This window comes from Barbatula barbatula (genome assembly GCF_947034865.1).
Source record: "Barbatula barbatula genome assembly, chromosome: 22".
NCBI lineage: Eukaryota > Metazoa > Chordata > Actinopteri > Cypriniformes > Nemacheilidae > Barbatula > Barbatula barbatula.
Window position 1 is genome coordinate 13,522,676 of NC_136785.1, and position 23,640 is coordinate 13,546,315.

Here is a 23,640-nt window from a genome sequence, read left to right on the forward strand (position 1 = left end):
CGGTGGCCTTACTTTTCTGATGTTTGATGACGAATAATAAATTCAAATTTTAATAAAATGCCACAAAACTGTTTCACCCCGGTGCCATCTTAGGGGCCCCCTAGTTTGAGAACGGATGCTATGGATGTGACTTTTTCAATCAAAACTTGAAATAAAAAATTCTCAGAGAATATATTTATTACCAATATACTGAACCATCTGATCAGATTCGACTATCCCCTAAAGATAGAGTCCAGACATCAGAAAACTATCAGTCAATGCTTGAGTTTTCTTTTTCAAGAGGAAAAACCTTGTGTTATGGATGTGACAAAATATAACGCATGTTTTTGAGAGACAACATACTTTGTAGGATTTCTCCGAATTAAAATCTGCAAACCAGAAGCAGTAAAACTGAACAAATAGAGAAGGGATGGCTCTTTATAGAACATAGAAGTTCATTTAAATGTTCATGTGGCCATTCCAGGAATATGGACTGTGATGGATTTAACAATTCACTTACCCGACTATCAAAAACTTATTAAACTTATGACACTTATTGAAGCATTGAGGAAAAAATCACGTCAAGCCAAATGGTGTTGTTGCCTTGAACATATATTTAAATAAAATCTGTTATGTATCAACAAACCATCACAACAATTTAAGTTATATTAAAGCTTTCCATAATTCAGTTGGCCTTTATAATATTTTATATAAGCTGTCTTGTTAAATGAAATAAAATGTCGCTTTTCGATCACGAAGACCAAAACTCTGTTCTGGCACAATGCAAAATAATTAGAAATTACAGTGGTAGCATTTGAGTCTGACAGGCTAATGCGCCAGATCACACAGCACCTCGGATGGAGTAGTTCGGCTCCATCTGACAGTATTTCTAGCGCTCCTGAATAAATAAACGAACGTGGCAGCTTCCAGCCGAAAAACACGCCTCAATCAATGTCACAGCCGTTACTGTACGGCAGAATTTCAAACTGTGTCTTTGAGTGAGTCAAAGGAGTACATTTGAAATAAAACAATCTCTGAAGACCTTTCCAAATCGCATCAGCCAGTCCTTCCTTTAATGCTTAAAAACAGCGCGAGTCGAGAGTGTCGACGCCGACCAGTAGCCCGTGGAATAGTCCTTTAAATCGGATGAGACATTTCATTACTCTGACACTCTCTCTTGTCAGTCTTGATAATGGCTACCGCAGCGGCTCTCGTGGTGCACCTCATCACACTGTTGTTGTTCCTTCTCTGCAGGCCGAATGGTCCGCATTAAAACGCATTTGCAACTCTCTGCCGTTCTCCGGGATTCAGGACAGATGTAGATTTCACTTCATCTTCTCTGAGCTCAGTTTTGGTGTTTTCGAGCTGACGGATTGTAAAGCTGTCCAGGGCTTAACAAATGACCCTTCAGAGGCCTTATTGTGCTTTTGAGTCTTTTGTTTTGGGTCTGAAGGAATCCCTCACGGCCATCAACGCTGATGAAACCAGGTGTCCTCCTACTTTATGGTCCCATTCTGGAGATCGGCCTCTGATAAGAGAGAAGAAGAGCGATGAGTTACTGTTCATGATGGTGTGTCATAAATACACATACAGGTGTCAAGGGTTCCAAGTAAAACTGATTTAGTCTTAGTTTCTGAAGGGATATCAGGAAACAGGAGGGATAGTTCAACTAAAAATAGAATTATTTCGACATTTATTCACTCTCTGCAGAACACAAAAGATGATATTTTGAAGAATGCTAGTAACCGAACGACACCAAACCACAGAGACCTCTCTCAAAATATCATCTCTTGTGTTCCACAGTCACTATGAATTTTTGTCTTCAGCAAAACACAAAGAAGATATTTTGAAGAATGTTGGTAACCGAACGACATTGACCCCCATAGATTTCCACTGTATGGGCACAAATCAATGGAATTTAATGGGTACTGCCGGTTACCCCCATTCTTCAAAATATATTATTTTATGTCTGCAGATGATTTTTGGGTGAACTGTCCCTTTAAGCAAATCGCCACTGGCTTCCATTTAATGTCGCAGTTATGAAATCTAACCAGAAACCTAAAGTCTAAAGTAGGCGATTCTCTGTGTAATACGTTGCTAAAAAAACCCCAAAAAAACAAGTAGGTTCATAATTTAAAGTTAATATATACTCTCTTTGGTTGTGATCTGAAAAGTTATAAAATGGTCAATACATGTTAAGTCTAGAAAATGAAACCTTCTCTCAAAATGAAATCTCTGATTAAAAAGCCAGATTCATGCCCACACCAATCGATATTTAACAAACAGTCTGTTTACTTTATTTAGACACAGCAAATACACAATGCAGTCAGAAAAATACATAACGTTTCTCCGCCTCCACTTTCAAATGTGCCAGCTAGACAAGTTCTAGCCGGTTGAGGTAATATAACAGCACGTCTCAGTGATTGTGTCGCATGTACGCACCGTCACAACACATCCCCAGGAATGCATCTCAATTTCCAGTGACAACTTTTTTTTGTATTACAGCCCTGTGTTTTATTGATTCGGCACTATAAGAATCTACAGGGGCTCTAGCGGCACAACAGAGACTTGCATGGGAACAAATTGATTATTACAAAAACTACAAATCTTTGATCCCCATGCTATTTCTCCAATGTATACACACCTCGTGTCTGTCCTGCATAGGTGCGTGACTCGTGACTTTTTTGACCCCAGCGGCTCAATTAGGAACAAGCAGCAGAGAACTTTAGCCCGCACTCCTCGGACGGCCACAGCGGCGTGTTCGACAGACGTAGAGGACACGAACAGGGAACCTGCCGTAGAATCCGACTGCCAAGTCCTACAGGAAGAGAAGATTGAGTTCAGGCTTTAATTGAAAGATCACCAGGCAACAGAACGACAGCTTAAGCTGGTTCATTTGTAAGGTAGCTCGATTACGGCGTTAAACTGGATTATGCCCTCAATGCCACGCATGTAATGCGATGTCATTGTTAAGGGATTTACACTTCACTTTGCTAATTTGTCGCAAAATGCGCGATGAAATCCTGTACAGAACCGATTTCTGCTGAAAGGTTCCCCTGTTTTCTTTCGAGAAAGCTAATTAAAGGAATAGTTCACACGAAAAAGACTATCATTTATTTTTCCTCATGTGGTTCAAAAAAGATATTTTGAGAAATGTGCAAACGATGGAAGTCGATGTGCTCCAATGTTGTCTTTTTACTGACATTCTTCAAAATATCTTCTTTCGTTTTTCGCCGAAGACAGAATCATACAGGTTTAGAATAACATGAACGTATTTTTAATTGGGTGAGCTACACCTTTAAGACCTCATTGATGCAGTTGTCCCAGATGCTAATGCGGGAATTATGCAAAGACGCAGCACCTTTGAATTGGATGCATAAAAGCTCTCGCTCCCGATGCGTTATGCAAGCGTCATCTCATTTCATGGCCTCGATGTACTTTGTTGCTGTGTAATGATCCTTAGAGACCACAAGCTTTCAAGCCTCAGGAAATGAATACCTGACGCAACCTGACCTTGATTTCTCCAATCGTTGCTTGCTCTTCAACTTTTAAACAAAGTTACGGAAACGTCAGTTACTTGAGACCTGTAGATCATTACCGTAGAAGAACGTGTTGCAGGGGTGGCCTGGCTCCGGCGGCTTGCAGGATGTAATGACACACCTCGGCATCCTTATCTAGATTCTCCACCACCTCGCTGTGTTGAAGATCTTTCTGCCAATGATCTTGTTCTCTTAACACACGCTGGAGAACGTCCTGCTGAGGAGCATCGACTTCCGTTGTCGCTCGCCACAGCCGCAGAGGGTAACCGTCTTCCACCTTTAACAGAGCAATGACATTTTTAAAACATCATCACTTGGCCAAAGATAGAATAAACTACATTGATGCTCACGACGCCAAGGTTGCGGGTCAATTCTGAGGGAACGTGCACACTTCTACAATATATACATTGAATGCACTTTGGTTTTGCAAGCAAGGGATTCTTATTGAAATTCTGTCTCATACCATGCATAATATATACCTCTTGTCCCAAGAGGTGGGAGTCTATTGGCAAATTCTTTGGATCTTTGAATCTTTGATGTGTTGGAAGATTGAGTACAAACCTTTTTAGCTGTTACGTCCACATGATCAGAGCTCGAGAAGGATACCCAGCCTTTAGATTTCTCTCTCGCCTCCCGCAGGAGTTTTTGCGTAAGCAGGGAAAGCCTGGCACGCTCAGTAATTCCGTCTTCTCCACGGTGAGGAAAACAGCTTATGCCTGCATCTTCTTCAGTAAAGCTGCCAGCTCTCTGGGCTTCCCAGTATTTTGGGATCTATGTTGAAGACACACAAATATTTGTCTAGGTGTATAATTTATCTGTCATATCAGACTCGACTAACGACACTAGACTGACTAGACTAGACTCTGATGCAAATTTCACAAGAGGTTCGTATATGACTCAAAGTCATACAAAGTGATACAATCCAATACAAACAGGCACAAGACAGCAAACTGGAGGAGATAAATAGGGGGCAATATCAGCCGGGGAACAGGTGAAGGGCATAAAACCATTACATTATCAATAATGAAGAAAAGAAAGGTCGGTGAAAAGAACAAGACCGGAGAGAGCGCATGGCATGCCAAAACAAACAATCCCATGTCTCTCTCCACACTTGAGAAGTGGGTTCTGTCATGATCCTGACACAAGACTGTAACAAGAGTGCAGGAATGTGACATTATCAAGGTGGTGAAAGTAAGTAGTAATCTTAAGTTTGAAGGAAAGTTACTTTAAAGAAAATGTAAACTTGCATAATAAAAAGACTAAACTAGTAGTTTACTGAGTAGTTTACTGAGAGTGTACTTCAAAGTGTACTTTCATAATCTAAAAATGTTAAACATGTAGAAATTAAACTATTACTAATATGAAAAGATGCAAAATGACACACAGCCTTATATAATAACGCTTGTCATTACAGATAACTTCTAGGGACTTGGCACGCTTTGGTACCGTTTTTTGTGCAACACAACACGTGGGATGAAAAAGCTTTTGTGCATCAGAGCTGCGAGCGAGGAAGTTCAGATTGAACGCAGATGGGATGCTGACAGTCATTACGCTAACTAACTACTGTACCTGGAAAAGGCGAGAACATTCGGTAACCATATGTGACAGTCCCTGTGTCGCTGCCAGGTTCTCGCTCAGATCCCTCTGGTCCGGTCTTCCCAAGCTGTATTTCCGGTGTCTGGACCTATTTCCAAATGTAGAAAATAGCACAAATTTGTACACAAATTGGTCACACGGAGATGAATAAAGTAGCTTTGCAGACATCAAAACATGTAGAACTCTTCTGTAGGTGTTATTGGGGACCCCGAGGAAGATATAAGAAACAGAAGTTCTTAAGGTAAGTGGATTTGAGAAATGCAATTCCGACACAGAGCCTGCATGTCATTTCATAACCCCTTTACTCGATTTGTTTGTTTTCTAGTGTTTCTACTTATAGCGTCCCGCTGAGCTACAGTAAGCATGGAGAAGATATCTGCCAACGCACAGCACTTCATCCAGAGCTCAGCGGGAGGGTGAAAAGAGCTGGTTGGCTTGCAAAAGGGGAGTTTCTTAAACTTCGCTGGATGCATGAACCTAGTCGGCCTTGTGAAATCACCGCGTCTTTTTAAAACCGGTACGACTTAAATCGCTCTGATAAAAAAAAACAGGATTCCTTAACTGTGTCTATAGCATCTCTACATTTTACAGCCAACAGTTTGAGATTGCAGGTTCTGTGACATGAGGATGCCAAACATTTGAACATATAAAAAAAGTTTGAATATAACACCCTCACACTCCATTCCCCTGCCGTTCTGCCCGGGTTTCATTAACCAGCTGAACCGCATTACAGATACAATATGGCCCTTATCTGTTTAAAATTAAAGCCAGATGTGGAGCCATGCTGCGTTACATAAGATGCTCTCCCACAGCACTGATCCAACAATCACGCAATACAAAACAAAAGAGAATGAGCTTCTCTGCCTTTCAGCCAAAATGGATGTAATCTTTATTGTGACTACCCGAAACACTGCCTGAACTGTTCAGAAAGCGTGAAACTGGTTTAAATGAGCTCGAGTTTGCTCATTGGACGCACATCACAGAGGTATGAAGACCAATGCGATGTTAACTTTATAAACTGTTACAATACAAGGGATTTTATTTGGCTGTTTAGACTAACCTCATGCTGGTTCTGTCTCTTTTGAAGGAGTTGAGGTGGAAGAGGGAGGGCGCCAGGCACACGGCAATGTTAGTTGGGGTCATCTGGTTCTCCTCCACGCAGGCGACCACCTCTTGGAGGAAGAGGAGGAGGCTCTGGAGGGCTTCCCTGTTCTCGTCAGGCAGGAGGAAGATGGCCGCTTGAACCCCGGCGAACTGTTGATCTTTGGGAAAGTCTGGAGGGAAATCAAAGATGGTAAATACATCAATAGCGGGTGTTTAAACAAACTCAACACATTTTCGTACGCACGTGATCTATTTCTCATGTCATTTCTCAACTCTCTGTGTTACTGTGAGTGTAGGTTTGCATGAAAAATATTTTATCGATCTTCGTTTTGACACGGGTTTGGCTTACATTGGTAGATGTGCAGGAAGCTTTCACACAGTTTGCTGGAGAAGATGGGCTCGGGCAGGTCTCTGAAGTATTGCTTCACCATGTCGGCCACATCAAAGGCTGATTGATTTTCAAAGGACACGCCATCAGGATCAGCCTCAACCATTTCCCTTAAATTCTGGATTCGGGATTTGACCCCAGACTTTCGGAAAAGCCCAACCTGTGAGGTAAGATTAAGAATGTGTTGGGAAAAGTATGTTTATTATGACATTATCATATGCATGGATAGATTCTTTTTCAAAATGACCAAATGTGTTTAATCGGAGTGGGAAATGAAATATATTGCCACAGGTACAAAACGCGAGGTAATGGGTTCGATCCCAGGGATTGCACATACTCAGAAACAAATGTATACGTTGTAAAACCTGCTGTAGTTTTGCAGCAGTTTTCCCAGAAACTTACTGTAGATTTAATAACTACTTAACACCACTTTAATATCATAAAGAAAAATGCCTGTACAGTATATGCCTAATTAATAAAAAAAAACTTCGTTTTTGTTTTCCTGGCATTGACAGGGTGACATACCTGATCCAAACATTCTGTCCGTAAGTACTCCATTGCTCTCAAGATGCTCGGTGGCAAAGGTTTTCCCGATTGCTGGACGCTCTGGAGCAGAGGAACTCCAAACACCTTCCTGCTCTTGTGCTCTAAAACTTTATCTTTACGGTAGACTTTCGGTACTGTCCTAAAATAGCAGAAGAACACAATCATTATTAGTTTTAGATCGTCGATGTGATCTGCAAAATGAAGAGAAGAAAAACTAGTGTATATATTTAGGAGCTGGCATTAATGACTGCTATTGTATTGACAGCGTGTGAAGCCCTTGTGCGCATTAACATATAAATCTTTGAGCGAGCTGACATTTCATTTGTTTGTTGTAATAAGCTTCTTGTTATTTTATCTGGTCGAGCTGGAAAAAAATCCAGTGGTAAAGCAATTAGATGGGGTGTAGTGGTTTTAATCTTTCAGTACGCACTGGCCTGCTGGCAAGAGGCACGTGATGAATATCAAACTATTTCGGACGGCAAAGCCTATATTGATTTACATTCAGCAAGTCTTTATTTCATTAGGCGGTGGACTTGGTGCCATGGTGATGAGCTATGTAGTCGAGCAGATAACCTGACCGAAATTTGAGGCTTGCTAGTCATTATTTCTATATAAATCAGGGACTTTGAGATAAAACTTCAAGGCAATTATATGTGGCTTTGCGGGAGACGACTAATTCAACAAAATGGGATTTTTTTTACTTTTATCCAATTAGTTTTCCTCGATAGCGTTAGTCCCAATTACAGTACCTCTCTGCTTAACAGCGAGCCAAGATGTTCAATTAAAGACAATTTCAGTCTTGTTCCATTAGCTTAATTGTGTTCCCTTAGTGATAAAGTGGAATTGTTTACATTTGACACATGTATGCGGTGAGCGGTCCACATGCTGTTTATTGCAGAAGAGGAAAGATTCTGGGCTTCAGAGAACGGCAGGTGCTACTTGAAATCAAGTGACTCGCTGTACACGCGGAGTGCTGAATACTCAAGCGAGGGATCAATGTGAACGCAGGGGTTGACTTGAGAGGGTAGTTTCTTTGTAGTTTGCTCGATGGTTGTTAAAACAAATAGCCTAATTACTCTCCTCCCAAAAAGTCAATTATGCTCTTCTCTTTGCCTAAAGCAAATGGTTTTTAGTCCAGTTAATCCATGTTAAACGTGTTATTAATTGCCCAATGGGGAGTGTAGTTCTCTGATTTGGGTTAAATGATTTTTAAGGAAAAGGACAACAGACCGAAGGAGATAAAAAGATTATAATAAAAATGAAAAGACAAGTCATTTCCATAAACGTAAAATGCACCGTTGGGACAGGGCTGTCAATCAGTACCAGATAAGAGTTTTTCTTCTGTTCTTATCATCCCTAAAGCCCAGGTCGAGAAACAATTATGTTTACAGTCTTGGGTACATCATTTCTCAAGATAAACTAAGTCAACCTTTCAAGGTGAAGTGTGTAATTTCCGTGCCATAAATGTCATCAAATGGATTTAAAAAAAAAAGTATTTTCATCAACAATTGGTTCAACCAATGCTCATATGGTGTGCTCGACGGCATGCTAAACATAATAAAACGTATAATAAAAAAGTTTTTTTTTAAATAATTAATATTAATAAAAAAATTGCCACAGTTTTTACCCTTTTTAAGGGATTCTTACTAGAAATTGGTTTAGAGTTGTCTATGCATATCGTGATGGGACAAAAACATTTTACTATTAAAAATAAAAATGTACACACATCCCCTTTAACCATGAAAACAAGACTAAGAAGACTCTGAAATCTATCTTACAACAGCAGTTACTCGTGAATTGCACCTTAACGGCCATTTTCACAAAGAATGAAAAAGAAAGAAATCTATGAAATCACAGCGTGCGAATCTCCTTCAGTCTTCAGGAAAAAACAAGTCTGTGTTTGTCATGCAGCTTATGGCAGCAGGGTTCACTCTCCTTTTTCAACTCTCTACTCTTGAAACCTCGTCTGTTTTGTCTGCTGAGAGATATGCCAAGGTTGCAACTCGGCATAAATAATGAACGGTTCCCTAAACAGCAGGTCTCCTGCTCTTTCTCCTGCACTGTCTCCCCAACACAAGCTACTTTCATCAGATTATAAATCTATCCTTCTTTTTCCTCCTTGGCATTTTTTCATCAGCCTTACCAGTTCCAGCCTTGTTTGCTGAAGGGCGAGTGCTTGTCCATCAGAGCCGTGAGTCTGAGAAGGTTCAGTCTTTGTAGCATGGAGACATGTGGTGCTAATTTGGCCTCAATGCCTGCGCAGGAGTTCTGTGAAAGCATCTGTGCACTGGACCAGTGGGGCCTTTGAATGCTGCAATGTAAAAAATCAACCAGCTTTTGTAAATTTGTGTAAATTTCAAAAGCTTTCTTTTGATGGGATGATCTAATCTCTTACCCATCAGTATTCTCTGTGGGTTTAGAAGAAAGTCCAAACGCTTCCGGGCTCTTGTCGCTAGTCTCCTCCAGGGCAGATTCATCCGGATCTTTGATCTCAAGGTGGATGTTAGTCAGAGAGGAGGGCGAGGGAGAACCAGAGTGAGAGAAATCAGAATCCCCGTCCTCGGACAGCTTGTCCGTCCACGAGGTGACCAGCTGCTGCAGGTCACAAATGCGCTCCATCACGCTGTCCAACGCAGAAAACACATCATCGTCCATGATCTGCATATCGTCTGGGACGTTGTCATAAATGCTGACGCGGTGATCGCAGGTAACCAACGGGCTGCAGGCTTGTTCCTGGTCTTTGGAGCTACTGCTTTTAGACTGTCTACCACGGTAACCGTGAAAGCTTCCAGTCCTCCAGTTGACCGAAGTGTTGTCGAGGGGTGAGAAGGCGCTGTTGTGGGTAAGCACTGTTGGGAACGTCCCAGGCTTGTGTCCCTGTGGAATTTTAAACACGGTGTTGACTTTGCGATTTCGTTGGTTGTTGAGCTCCCCCTCCGTGATTTGTTTCTCCTCGTCTTCTTGTTTGGGCAAGCTGGGGCGTTTGCTGTTGCTTCGTACTCTGGTGACGGGGCTTGGTGTGCTGACTGCGCTGCTGGATTCGGAAGGACTGCCGCTTGAACCAGAAGGTGGCGAGCAGGATGCAGGGCTGCCTGATTTATCGTGGAGTCTTGCTATGTCTAGACACTGAAGAAGCTTGAGCCTCTCCTCACAAAGGCCTTCTTGCAAAATTGGCCCGCTTATGGCAAGTCTGGCTTTACCACTTTGAACATGTTGGGTGTTTCCTCTTAATCTAAGTTTCTCCATTTTCCTAAGAAGGCCTTTTTTTAGACGGGGCTTATCAGGAAAGCACTCCTCTCCGGTTAAAGCGTGCTGTTCACCCGGGGACGGTGGCCTGCTGGAAGAGGTGTCAGGGGATTGGGGCTTGTAGTTCGAGGAACATCTGGAGGAGCTACGACTCGTCTCTGGCTCCTCTGCGGTTTTGTTAGGAACGCATCCTTCATCGCTGTCTGCGTTGCTGGAGCTGTGAGAGGAACACAGCTCATGGCACTCGCCGCTGTCAGAAAGAGACAACTCGCAGCTTCCTGTTCTCCTCATGCACTGGATGGGACTGTTAATCCCCCCATCATCCGCACGGATCCAGCGCCTGCTCTTTCTGTCAAATGACCACTTTGGACTGATGGCATAAGGGTCGTCGTCGTCTTCGCCATCTCCCTACATTAACACATTTTTTTATTATATACAGTAAAGAAACTTTCTTATAACACAGTGTAACAAATGTTTGTTTCCCCCGAATCTTTTATAGTTCTTGTACAATTCTGTGGTGCTAATGATATGATATTTATTTTCATGTTGCATCAATGTTTATATTTAGCTCAAGTCAATTTGGAGCTTAGATCATTAATTACGGTATATAGTTATAACTTTATAGAGTTGTAACACCGAAATGTATAAAATTTGTGAAAATCTTTTAGATGTTTTGTGAGTACCGTCAATGATTTTCATATTCAGCATGTTAAACTTAATAAAGAAAAAAATGTTTATGCCATAGACTAGAGAAACCGTTTTTGGTTGTTTGGTTCCATAAAGATCCTTTAACATCCAAAGAGTGGTTCTTTGCAGTTGCAAAAGGTTCCTAAGATTATAAGAAAGTAAGAAAGAAATGGTTCTTCCGAGAACCTTTGAGTAAATTAATATTTAAGGGAAACAATAATGGTTTCTTCCATGGCATTGCTGTGAAGAACCTTTTTGTTTGACCTTTTTTCAAGAGTGAAGCAAGAGGAACGAAAAATATCTTTGCAATAAGCCTTTTCTCTAGTATTTGTTTTGTTTATATGTACTGTTTATCTCCTCCAGATTTTTCTCTTATACTCACCCTTCTTTTAGACCGGCTCAACTCGAGCTTCATCTCCACACACTTGTTTAAAGTGTTTAATCTCCTGGAAGCAAAAGAAAACATGGATGTCAAACAGGAAAAGCAGCATGACGCCCTTCTCAAATTCCCCACGTTGCGATCAGCAAGAAGCGCTTGTGCTCCGTCAGCAGAGCACGTAGCCGTGCTGCGGCGGGGCGCGTCGCATTACCTGCAGAGAGATTCTGTGGCGTCCCTATCCAGAAATTCATGATCACTCTTTACCCAGTCTATGTCAATGGGGAAACAGCAATCTGGAAGGCAAACAAAGCGAATTGAATTGCAATATAACAATATTTGCAGCTTATTAGGACCCACGGTTAGAGCCGCTATCGCTTTCTCATGAAATACAATGAGGAATGTAAAAAATAAATGTTTACCTGAGAATAACTGCGCATACTGAGGGAAGCCAGCTGCGTGGAGCCAATCGCAAGCCTCTTTGGCTTCAATCTCTACAGAAATAGAAACAATGCATATTAAGTATGTCATTTCTTGGTTGTTTGGCCTTTATGGAGCAAACACAAGGGGAGGGGGGAGTGAGGGATTCAGCAAACAATCACCACTTAATTTAATTTATTTTTTAATTAACATTAAAAAGGGAGCATTTTTTTTCACAAAGCCATTCAATTCCACCCCAAGTTTATCAACCACCCTCATTTCATTAATTTCCTGTGGATTAAAGGCGGAGGCGGACTAATTCGTCGCTAATTGAATGTCTTTTACATGGCCAGCCGAAAGACGGCAAGCATCAGCTACGAGTCTCACTTGGTTTCTCTATTGCTCCTCCACTCATTTACTTTCACCTTTCACATTCTTTCCTAACATAACACTGCCAGGAACATATGGTGGAAACAAATCCATTCTTCTCTCCGACTGGCCATCCATAAAACCTTGATGCCTAAGATCCCGTCTTTCCCATAGGTGGCGACGGGGTCAGGGGAAGACAGATGCAACTGCGCTGCAGAGACCAGATGGCTCAGATGTGTAAACATGGGGACGCTGACGCTCCTCGCTCTGACGCAAGAGCGGCCTGCTAAAGACGGAGATGGGTATGAATAGCCTAGCATGGTAGTGAGCCTGACCATGTCTTGAATTCTGACCCACCTAGAACTGAACTGAGAGGATTGTGGGAAATGTCTGGTTTTGCAATGTCATAACAGCAGAATATCCCGTCTGGTAGCTGACGCAATAACCATCACTTTTAACCTTCGATCTCTTTGGGAATTACATAAGGGTGATCCTATCACGTGGCCTTCAGCGAGCAGGGAAAGGCACTTCCTTTACCAAATACCTCAGGCGGCCCTAAAGGAAGTTGTGCTTTTAGGGCTTGGATGCTGATAACAGATGTGGCCTGCGATTGTCCTCCGCCTACCCTGGCGGTCTTTCAAAGCCTACAAGCGTCTAAATGTTCTGGGAGTACCTTGGCTGGTGTCGCTACGTGCCGCACAGGCTGTAAGCCAGAATGATACGAAACGCATTTCGATTGGTTGGACGATATCCCCCTAGCAGGAAGCAAATAGACACTCCACGTTGAAGCCACCTAATAAAGTGCCACAGCGGGCCCCCGGGGCTTCGGTAACTGCCATAAACACCCACCTTCAGAGGTGCTCGCAGAGAGACGATTGACATGAGAAAAGCATCTTTGGAAACCCCGAGGGGTGGAGAACATCTTGTTTGGCTGACAGCTTGAACAATTTTAACCATGAGTGTTTAGGCGGTGTTCGTGCAGAGCAACCTTTACTTTTTGAACATGTTAAGAACTTAGGGGTTTTAAGAGAAAGAACAAGGTTTAGGGGAAGAACATTTGTGTAAAACATCAGAAATTGTCCACTTATACTTGCTTACGTTCGATTTTAGGAGAATTTTTACTGTAAGAACAGATGTAGTACAACGGGCTGAAAAATATATGTTGCATTCATTTAAATTTTCAAAGTCAAATGAGTACAAAAGCTTCTCAAGCTTTTAAGATGGATAAATTATGTATTAACAATTGTTTTGTAATGACTATTTTGCTGTCAAAGGGATAGTTAACTCATAAATCGAAATTCTTTCATTTACTGTTTGACTTTCTTTCTTTTGCAGAACACAAAAGAAGATATTTTGAAAAATGTGATTACTTGGTAACCAACCAACACTGGCCCCATTGACTTCCATTGAATAAACACGAAACCACTGAGACATTTCTCTGAATATCAATTTCATACAAGGTTTAAATTGCATGCGAATGAATAAATAATGATAGAATTGGTATTTTGGGGTAAACTTTCCTTTTAAGCGTGTGTGAATCAACTCCTGCTGTGGATTCAAACAATACAATACTGAACCCAGGCTTTTTGTGCTCATGCATCAAGAATAATCACATTTTTGTAGTTAATCAGCGGTAACAAAGTCACCGGCTTCATCGCCTTCATATTCTCCATATGTGGCCCAAATATTTTTCAACCAACCAATTTTCCATAACTTTGAACCAGCACAGCTGGGTTTTCCTCTGGCTGACAATATGCTCTATTTCATAAGTGACAGTCTGATTTCAGCGAGAAGCTTGGCTCGTACGCAAGCATGAGGTCACTGGAATAAATGCTCAGATACTCTGTTGATAGTCCTGGTTGTTAACAACAGGCCTTTTATATCATGTGCCAGTTTTTGGATGTAATCAGAGCTCTAGTTACCATTCTCAAGTAATCACAGATCAATTATACTTTGCACCAATCTGTACTAATTGGTATAAATATCGCCTGTCTCTTAAGATGTCACATTTGACATCCCAGTTTATTTAAAAAAATGAATTTGACGAATGTCCAAAAAACTGCTTTCGTTTCAGTTTAGACAAGCAGCCCTAAAGACAGACGGGTCTGTCATGATGCTCACAAAGATAACCTGCAAGTATTCAGATCAGTAATGACACGCAGCATCCTCTCATGCTATGATATGTATCGTTGGATCCGCGAAATTTGCATGTTCTTCTAAATTACCAAGAGCCCCTTGATGTCATTAGGATGGTACACCTGCTTTACTGGTAACATCTTACGCACATTTGCTTCACAAGCTCAACCTCAAACAACTGTACTCATGCTGGTTTTTCATAGAATAGCCACGTAAGTCTGGAACAGTTCAAATGTAAAAACGAAAGCTAATTTCTCAACAAATATCATTAAGCTTTCAAAACAAGCGTACATAAAGATTTTGACTTACTTTTAATCAGCATTGCTGTTGCTTTGGTTCTTACACAGACCGTCAAATAAAACGTTAAAACGGCAACTTAAATTCTATAATATCTCTAAAACGCATTACCGCAGGAAGATATGAAGCAAAAGCTTAAACTCTGCTATGTATGAAAGAGGCTTTGTTTCTCATTCACACTGGTCACCATAATGAAATCACAGGAAAGGCATTCCCTCTTTTCTTACTGGACCATACCGACATTGACCGGGTGGGCGGTTCCCAAAGCAAGCAAAGTAAACAATGACTCCTGTCAAGTTTATTTACACTGAGCGCTTAAAATATTTTGTGGCATTTCGAACAACTGCCGAGAGTTATGTCTGGTCATTCACATCTTGTCACGTTGCTTCCGCATTGCGTGTGTTGATAGGGAAAAGACCTAAAGACTAAAAAGGCCAACAATGTCTTCTAAAATGTTATTTTTTGTAGAAGTAAACCAAGATTTCCCTAAAAAAGCAAACATTGAATGTCATTGCTTGTTTTAACTGAATAAACCCACCGATATGCATAATACACCGTACAGTAGGGCAAATGAGAAAATGTGTGAGGATTAAAAATATCTCTGTATTTAGGTAAAAAAGCCTATTTAGTTTTTATTGTAACTATGCATGCTTTTACAATTAGTTGCCATTTATTATTTGCATCTAACATAGTTCTTACCTGATGTTCTTCAGAACAGACCCATCATTTGGGCTGCCAGCCACGACCGGTCTAAACTCCAGAAGTTTAGTGAAAGGGTTTTTAGATCTGAACATCTGCTCATTCACTGCATTTCTTAGAAGGACGACACAGAGCTATGATGCTAATGAGCGCCCTAAATCCCATAAAGATATCGACACAGCCCATCACAGCTAATAGTTTTTGACTCTGAGGCTTCATTAGGACTTATTCCATAGTAACCCATTAGTGCTAATGGCTCTCATTAAAAGCATTGGTGTTTGATTACATCCTCTAAAGTGTGAAAGCTTGAAATTCCCTGTCAAACATTCTTTCCAAAGTGAACATGCATGAGAAGACACAGATGAGGACGAGATGCGGTTTTAGTTCACTTTGTGTCTCCAAACTTCTGTGGGCTACAGAAGACCTTTCGAAAAACACATTTTTAAAGTTGCCAACCGAACTGTTTGTAGTTCAACCTGTATTGAATGCATTATCCAATATACATGAATGAGTCCAGCCTAATTTCATTAATAACAAGTCCTTTAGGCTTGGCCCCAACTATATAACTGAAATTATTTGGATATTTTACCATCATTCAAAGCTGCAGATCTATACTGTATCCCGCAAGAAAGAAAAATCACAACAACATCAAAATTATTACTCCTAGACATCAGTGAAATTAAAGAGAAAGAAAACAAAAACTTTTGCTTAAGTCTCCAGCGTCTCAGATATTTCTCCTGTGAAAAAGATGCATAATCTCCACATTGTCTCTAAGAGATAAATATTATTGAAGATCATAATATGAATTTAAACACTTCTCATCAACTTTACCCAAATCCAGAATAGCCTATTGTACCAATGCAATCTTTATTCATTATACTACTCCGTACTCTTAATGCATTTTCATATGTTCATTATTTTGGAGTGTATTGCAAATTAAAATAAAGCTGTTATGTTGTTGATGTTATGTCAAAATATCTATGACCAGTGGAAACAGAATCACAAAACAGACGTGATAACACAAACTTAACGGAAGACATGACCGCAGTCCTGGCTCCATACTGTCCCCAGCCTGTCCTCGCTAAAGGGTGGGATAGAGACATTCAGAGGAAAAACATGCGACGTTGTGGAAGTACAGTTTCCTCTGCGTGTTATGTTAAAACACTCCACTGAGACATTCCAGACGCACCGTTTTTAAACCTGTTCAAGCGAAAGGTTCAAGAAGGTTTGGCGACTGTCATTTGACAACTTTATAAAAACATTAAATCTGCAATCTGTAACTTTTTGAGGCGAAGAATAAAGTGTAGCATATGAAACATAACTGTTACCACAGTTTGCATTGGTAAGCTTATAATGATGTTTTTTGACGGTTTGAGAGATGTGTCTATTTGGCATTATTAGACTATAAAGGAAAGTATATGTAGTGAGCTGCAATTGTATGTTTCAAACAGAGATGGCGATATAGAGGAAAAAGTTACGTATTGCAGCTTTAACTTTGAAGCCGTTTCAGAGGATGAGATATTTTTAATAGGCTCTCCTCAACCAAGAGCGATTCCTGAGCGAGTGGTCTTGGCGGTGTTTATTTGATAAGGAAAAGTACATCACAAGCTGACATTTTACAAACCTTGTAATAAGCAGATAAACCATACGCCGCCTGGTTTCCATGGCAATTATTGAATATAGAAGAGCCAGTTCCACTATTGCTAATATGAGATCTACAAATAACAAGGATCTCTGACAAGTATCTTAACTGAACCATGAGTAAGAATAATTTACTTTTGTTACCCAACCATTAAAAGTCAAAAGATCAAAATCTTGACAGACAGTATATATAATTTTTTTTCCCAATTGATGGACATTTTTAAGTCCAGGCTGCGTTTGGCCTTCTCTGATGTTTCTGCAAACGTTGCACATGATGCGCTCAATCCCCGGAATGAAAGTTTGGGTTTTTCTTAAAACGTTTGTTCTTGTTCTGTATGAACTTGGCACCTGGTGATAATTACAGCTCTATTTTATTTTGTATACCTCCTGGCATTTGGACTGTCACCCAAGTCTGTCAGCTCCCTTCACGAAGCGCAGATAGAAATACATTTTTTTGCACGCAGTTGGCACAGATGCTGCATCCAACCTGAATACCCCTGCAAAAAAAGGAATTCCGGCTCGGCTCACATAATTGTGTGTTTTCGTACGGGCTGACGTGAACTGGAGCCTTCCGCATTCATTAAAGGACCTGACATCTGTTTGATCGAACGCCGCTGAGCTGTTTATCAAGAGCTCCCTTTTTTAAAAAGCGCAGATAGAGATTTACGTGTTTTACGGCGCTAACAAAAGAGTTGAGAAGCGAATAGAGATGAATGGCATTGTTTCTGGCTCCTTAAAACGCTTTCGTGATTTAGTTGTATACAAAAGGACAGATGGCTAATGACTGTCTTCCACGAACACCACAGAAACTGCAATATTTTCTCCATTGTGTGAAAGTGAGCCTTTTAGGATTGAGTTGTCGTAAAGTTGCCCGGGGACCTTCTGTTTTGACTGGCAAACGGTACAATGACCCCACGACAAAGTTTACACAAGCACACGTTTCTATTTTCAGATGCGTGGGGTTGAGAAGACATATGTACAGAGTATTATTAAAGGGTGAGTCTCTCGTGTTTTGGTTATATTTATAGATCACCTCTTTGGTAAATGCAAGGAAGAGCTTTAAGAACCGTCCAAATTTAATCCACAGCTGCCTCCGAGTCTCTCCAATGGCATTTCCCGTATTTCCGTAAACGTGCTGCTCTAAGAACTGGCTGCCCTTCCTGTACACGCTCTGTCGACGCCAGCGGACCAGCAGCCACTATCTGCTCCATTTCCATAAGGCCCGATGCCAGATCTTGCTTTCTGCTAATAATCTTCTCCGCCGACTCTCTGACCTTCTCATAGGGCGACAGAGATACGAAATTAAGAGTGTGACATAAATTATGGAGATAATCCAGACTGCCGAGATGACTGCTGTTTCGGAGTGTTTCTGCTTGGTAAGTAATGGTCTTGCAGGACGGAGAGAGCCGGCTAATCAATCCAGTGTCGGGGGCGAGAAGGGATGCAGTGGGCTTGGATCCAGATGCTTTCAAATGAGATTCAATTAGGAGTGAATATGATTACAGATTACATTAACAACCGCTCACGGCTGATCTGTGGCACTTAGTGTTCCGTGGCCTTGGAAGACCTGGGAAAATAAGTGTTAAACTCAAGAACTTTGTCATTTCAAGTGCAGTGTTCTAAGAAATTGTCACATCACTCATATTATATCTACGAAAGATGACAAGTTCTCTTTGTTCCTGTTTTTTCCTGTATAGTCCTATACATTCGTTTTTTGAGTACGTGCAATCCCCTGGGATCGAACCCTCGACCTTGGCATTGCTAGTGCCATGCTCTAACCACTGAGCTACAGGAACCAAAAAAAGTATAACACATTTTAACCCATTTGTTGTCTCTTTTATTTGTTTTACACAAATTGACACAAAATTTGTCGTCATGTGTTCAAATTCTAAAGCACAAAAAAGGTGTTTAACACAGATTCAATAAAGTTGAATCTAATCTAATCTAATTTTCTATATTTAACCGAACACATCCTTTTTAAAGTGTATTGAAAGGGTTTATGTCTCTTCTTATTCACAGTATTGATAACAAAATAGATAAAGTGGTTAGACAGCACAAGCATAATTGATAAATATATGTGTGGCTGCATATGTGTGAAACCAACGGTTCTGGGGTACCATCGAGTAAAATAGTAAGTACTATTTTCTATTGGTAGTCAGTTGTGCCCCAGAACATATCAGACTATTAACAGACTATAAACTCCTATATGCGGTGTTAATTAAATAAAACTTTAAAATACTAGCAGCCCCCGTGTCTTTTATCATGTATCATCTGAATCACCTGATACACATTTTCATAACTTGTTTTACTTTTATTGACTGACATGTTTACAGTATGTGTTTGTTCCTGGGAACTGTGATGTTTACCCAGTATGGTGTTAAAGTGCTTTTTGGTCCTATTTTGTAAATTTTTTCCTCGACGCGCTCATTCTTACTGACGGCTGGAGCTGATGGTCTGACCGAGCGTGAACCATGGGCGGTTCTTTGTGTCCTCTGTCAATATCGCTGATACTATTTTGCCCCATTTGATGGCCGTCCGAAGTCAGAAAACACAGCACGATCAGGCATGAAGGTGGTATAGCGTAGAAAAGTTGTTGTTGTTTTGATACCCAGGGTTTAACAACTTATCCAGTTGTTCTTGTGAAGTGAAAAAGGCTTGGACGTAGATGCATGAAGGTCATTCTGCTACCTCAGTAAGGGATAGACTGTTCCGATCAGGATATCCCCATGCTCGACATGTTGTTGGTAACGGTGGCAAAATAGTGCTTATAATCCTTTTATTCTCTTGTCCAGGGCTGGAAAAGATCCTGCGTCGAGGCTGCCAGGATCATTTGGTTCTTTTACTGTTCTTTGAACAGATTGCATATCATGCCTTTGTGTGGTTTTATAATATGTTTGAATGATGATGCAAATCGGGGTTTAGGTGTAGGAGTGTGCCAGACCGTTTGCTTCCAGAGCTGAATGTTTTTACATTTGTAATTCGTGAAAATACTTTTCAACACCCACCACCTGTGCCCGAAGACGCCTTTTACTGCTGTATAGAAATCAGACAAATGTAATTTACAAAACATTGCAGCCACAAAAATGTCGTTTTCTCTGGTTTCAAGAAAGAAAATGACCCGAAGACAAGGAGACATTCAGCTCAACGGACAGTTTTAAATGGATGGGGGAGAAAGGAAGGTGTCGACTGGCAGAATCATAGCAATTCAGAAGATGACTGCATCTAATAACACCGTTTGAACCGGGTGGAGGAGAGGAGAGAGAGAATGTTTGTTTCTTCTCGTGAGTTGTAATGCCAGCTGCCGGGATCTCAGGGGTTTGGAGCCAGTATGCACAGTATGAGCTTGGTGTAAGCAAACTGTTTAGATTCGGGCTTGCACAATATCTTGCTGGCTTCAATCAGCAGAGATAAACATATACACGATCATTATCTCTCTATAATAAAGTACTTTAAATGCTGAAATACAATGACCTTTACGTATTCAAGTAGATAAAGCCTTTATCCAAAGCAACGTACAGCAAGATTATTTCAGAGACTGCACTGCTGAAACATGCTTAATAATACAATAAGGATTGGTTCGACACTGCATGCTTTAATTCTTAATGCCTAGATCTTCTTCTTTGTGGATAGTAATAGAGTGCAGCAGGAATGACATATTTTTTATTCGAGACCCAGAAGCTAGTTAGCATATTAGCTTCTGGGGTAGCAGAATATGCTAAAGTAATTTGAATGGATTTTTGGGTAAAAGATGGATCTGGTTATCAGAAGCTCTAAATACTTTGTTTTGGTTCTACAACAAAACACACTAGTTATTACAGTACATTGCTTGTGAGTTTTTAAAGCTTTTACGTCACAAAACTGGCGTTGTTAGCAAGTTGCTAAATGCGACTACAGATGTTGTCAGGGACATCAAATGCCGTCACATATAGACAGACTCTTTCACAGAGTAAATACGCTATTTATCAGGGAACATGCTTTAATGTTAACAAAGTGTGTTCATTTAGTGTGAAAGAGACGCTAATGTTGAGCGATAGTGGAGTAGTTTTTTTATAGCTTCATGTTAGCTTATTTTTTGCTGCTTGTTTTTACATCTTTCAACGTTTATAAATGTTGTGGTCATTTGTGAAGAGAAAACGTGTAAGTATAATAAAATTTCGTTGAGCTTTTGTATTGCAACTATCCCAAACCTATGGAAAAATCCTATTGACTTTTTGTTGAGGGAATCAGTGCGGTTGGCATATAAAATGCATGATGCATGTGCATAAAGTGCCCCAAAATGTTTTAGGAGACGTAAATACACGTTTCTATTCCCACCTGTGTTTAAAAAATAATCTAGCTTTTACTTTACGTACTTATGTTTACGTGAAAAACAAGTTGACATTTCCCACAAAATCTGACTTGACAGGTCAACCATTGTAAATCAGGGTAAGAAAAAACTCTGATCTTAAACTCTGATTGTTAATATACTCATAAATAATGTTCAATAGAAGTTTCACTTGCATTAGGTACAAAAAAGCAAATACAGCGTCAACAAATACACATCTTTCCAAAATCTCAAAAAACTATTTTCCCCCACACGTTCATTCCCAGCCACACTGAACGCATCCTACAAATTTACTTGCCGGCCGACAATATACCGCTCGAGGTAATCTTATACAGTTTGGAAGATCTCTCATTTTATGGTTATTTTAAACATGGCACTTAAATGTAACGTGTGTAATCTGTAATTTTATAAACCGTAAGCGATGCTAGACAAATCCTGTCCATCTGCTTCGCTTTGAAATCCCCTCTGGTAGCGCATCAACACCTTAACTAAGGACAAACATCTGTTAAATGACTCAGCAATCGACTGTTGAGAATATTGCTGTAGCTTAATTAGAAGGAATCCAAACTTGGAAGCGTTCTTGGGAATGTTAAATGAATGAGTCCTGCCAATGTCTAGACCTTCATACTGAACTGAAATTACAGTACAAAGGCACGGCTATACTGTAGATAACAACCATGTTGTCATGGTGACACGGTAATGGAGACAACGCCAAGATGTTGATTTATGAGCACAGATCAGTCATTGACACTCGGGATGCTCAATGGCAGCTGAACTTTGTGATCCTGAGCGGTGATATTGCTGTTTATAGAAGTTTGTCTCCAGAGGAAATCCTTGCCTGATTAACTAAGTCTTGCCCTCAGGCCCGGGCCCAACCTTTTCCTGTTTAGTCCCAAGGTGAGAGAGAGAGAGAGAGAGAGAGAGAGATAAGAAGACCGATGAATTGGGAACTTTGTGAAAGGAAAAATGAATGTACACAAATAGAGAGTAAGATGGAGGGGGGGGTTCACAAAAAATTAACTCACATTTTGCACACGCATTTCCTGATCTCGATGGTTGGGTTCTAAGTTATAGGTTGTGGACGCATCACCCGATCTGGCACACTTGCTCTCCCTAAGATGTCGGATCATCTCTTTAAAAGTTAAAGCACGCTTAGACTCCTAAAGCTTTAAATAAATGTCTTTAATATCCACCGTCAGCTTTCCATGGGCGGTAATAGCGCTCAGTTTTATGAATGAGGCACAATCCATAAGGACAATTTACACTGGCATGTTTACACTGAAAGGAATGACACTGACCTCATTCAAATGCACGGCACATTTCTGGTTAAATTAAATCTTGTGTTTAAGGAAAAAGATGCTGGTTTCTGTCTTTAAATGTGGCGCCACCTAGAGCTTGAGGCAGGTTTATACGATGAAAAAGTGAGAGACCGTGATAAAGAGACTATGAGCAGATATAGTGCATTGCACTTTTATTGTGGCCTTGCATCCGATTATCCCCGGCCATAATAAAACCGAAACGAAGTGAATCACCACTTTCTCAACTTGTCTAAAGTCCAGTCTCTCACTAATTGTGTGTCTGACAGGACCAGTGCTGCATTTCAAAATAATATCCCTGAAACCTCATGTGCGCAATAAACCTTTGGTAGCAAGATGAGTGATGTTTCGGAGGAAAGACGACTTCTCGTAGTTAGTGGTCATTCATAATCCTGTTTTGAAGTGTTAATGGAGAACATATTTAAACTGCCAAATTGAATACACGCATCAACCAGATGTATTAAATCTTAAATACTTATTTTAGGAACGTACATGGCCAACATCCAAGGACAGCGAACGTCTAAGGCTTGGAAATAAAAATGTTAAGATGATGTGCAGTGACCTTTTTGGAGAAAGCAGAAAGTGAGATTAAAAGCACTAGAGTTTGGCACTTGTTTAAGTAGCGTTAGGTGATAAAACTTGTGGAAACGGCGTACTTGATATTTTTGAGGGCTTGTGTGATTTGAACGAGAGCTGAAATGTGCACGTTTACTTTGTCATGTTTAGTTAAGGTTGTTTAAGTTAACCTGTGCGAATGCTGGGGGAGTGTATCGAGCACACAAATACTACGTCCAACGCGCAACGTTTTTTGACAAGTTGACCATGTCAAGCACGAGAAGACGTTTAACATTGTAAATAAGTCAGAATGCATGAAACACTGTTGCAGGGTTGCTTTAAAACATATTGGAGTATGTTCCAAAAATAATGTACTTATTAAAGGTGCAATGTGTGAGATTAAGGATGATCTATTGACAGTA

General features: G+C 40.6%; 1 protein-coding gene across 2 annotated transcripts in view; it reads right to left on the reverse strand.

The window, feature by feature from the left end:
- Positions 1–573: 573 nt before the first annotated feature.
- Positions 574–23,640, reverse strand: part of LOC306911196 (rho GTPase-activating protein 7) — a 42,022-nt gene continuing 18,955 nt past the window's right edge. The window contains exons 1-14 of one of the 2 annotated variants that reach the window (XM_079486339.1): positions 14,696–14,891; positions 11,884–11,955; positions 11,676–11,757; positions 11,468–11,531; positions 9,548–10,806; positions 9,296–9,463; positions 7,132–7,291; positions 6,568–6,766; positions 6,175–6,388; positions 5,088–5,202; positions 4,080–4,289; positions 3,578–3,795; positions 2,624–2,797; positions 574–1,507 (exon numbers count right to left, since the gene is read on the reverse strand). In XM_079486339.1, coding sequence (XP_079342465.1) covers positions 1,396–1,507; positions 2,624–2,797; positions 3,578–3,795; positions 4,080–4,289; positions 5,088–5,202; positions 6,175–6,388; positions 6,568–6,766; positions 7,132–7,291; positions 9,296–9,463; positions 9,548–10,806; positions 11,468–11,531; positions 11,676–11,757; positions 11,884–11,955; positions 14,696–14,708 — 3,060 coding nt within the window. In that variant the 5' untranslated portion in view covers positions 14,709–14,891 and the 3' untranslated portion in view covers positions 574–1,395. Of the gene's footprint in view, positions 1,508–2,623; positions 2,798–3,577; positions 3,796–4,079; positions 4,290–5,087; positions 5,203–6,174; positions 6,389–6,567; positions 6,767–7,131; positions 7,292–9,295; positions 9,464–9,547; positions 10,807–11,467; positions 11,532–11,675; positions 11,758–11,883; positions 11,956–14,695; positions 14,892–23,640 lie in introns of those variants that run through there. The other variant, XM_079486338.1, reaches the window with a different exon arrangement.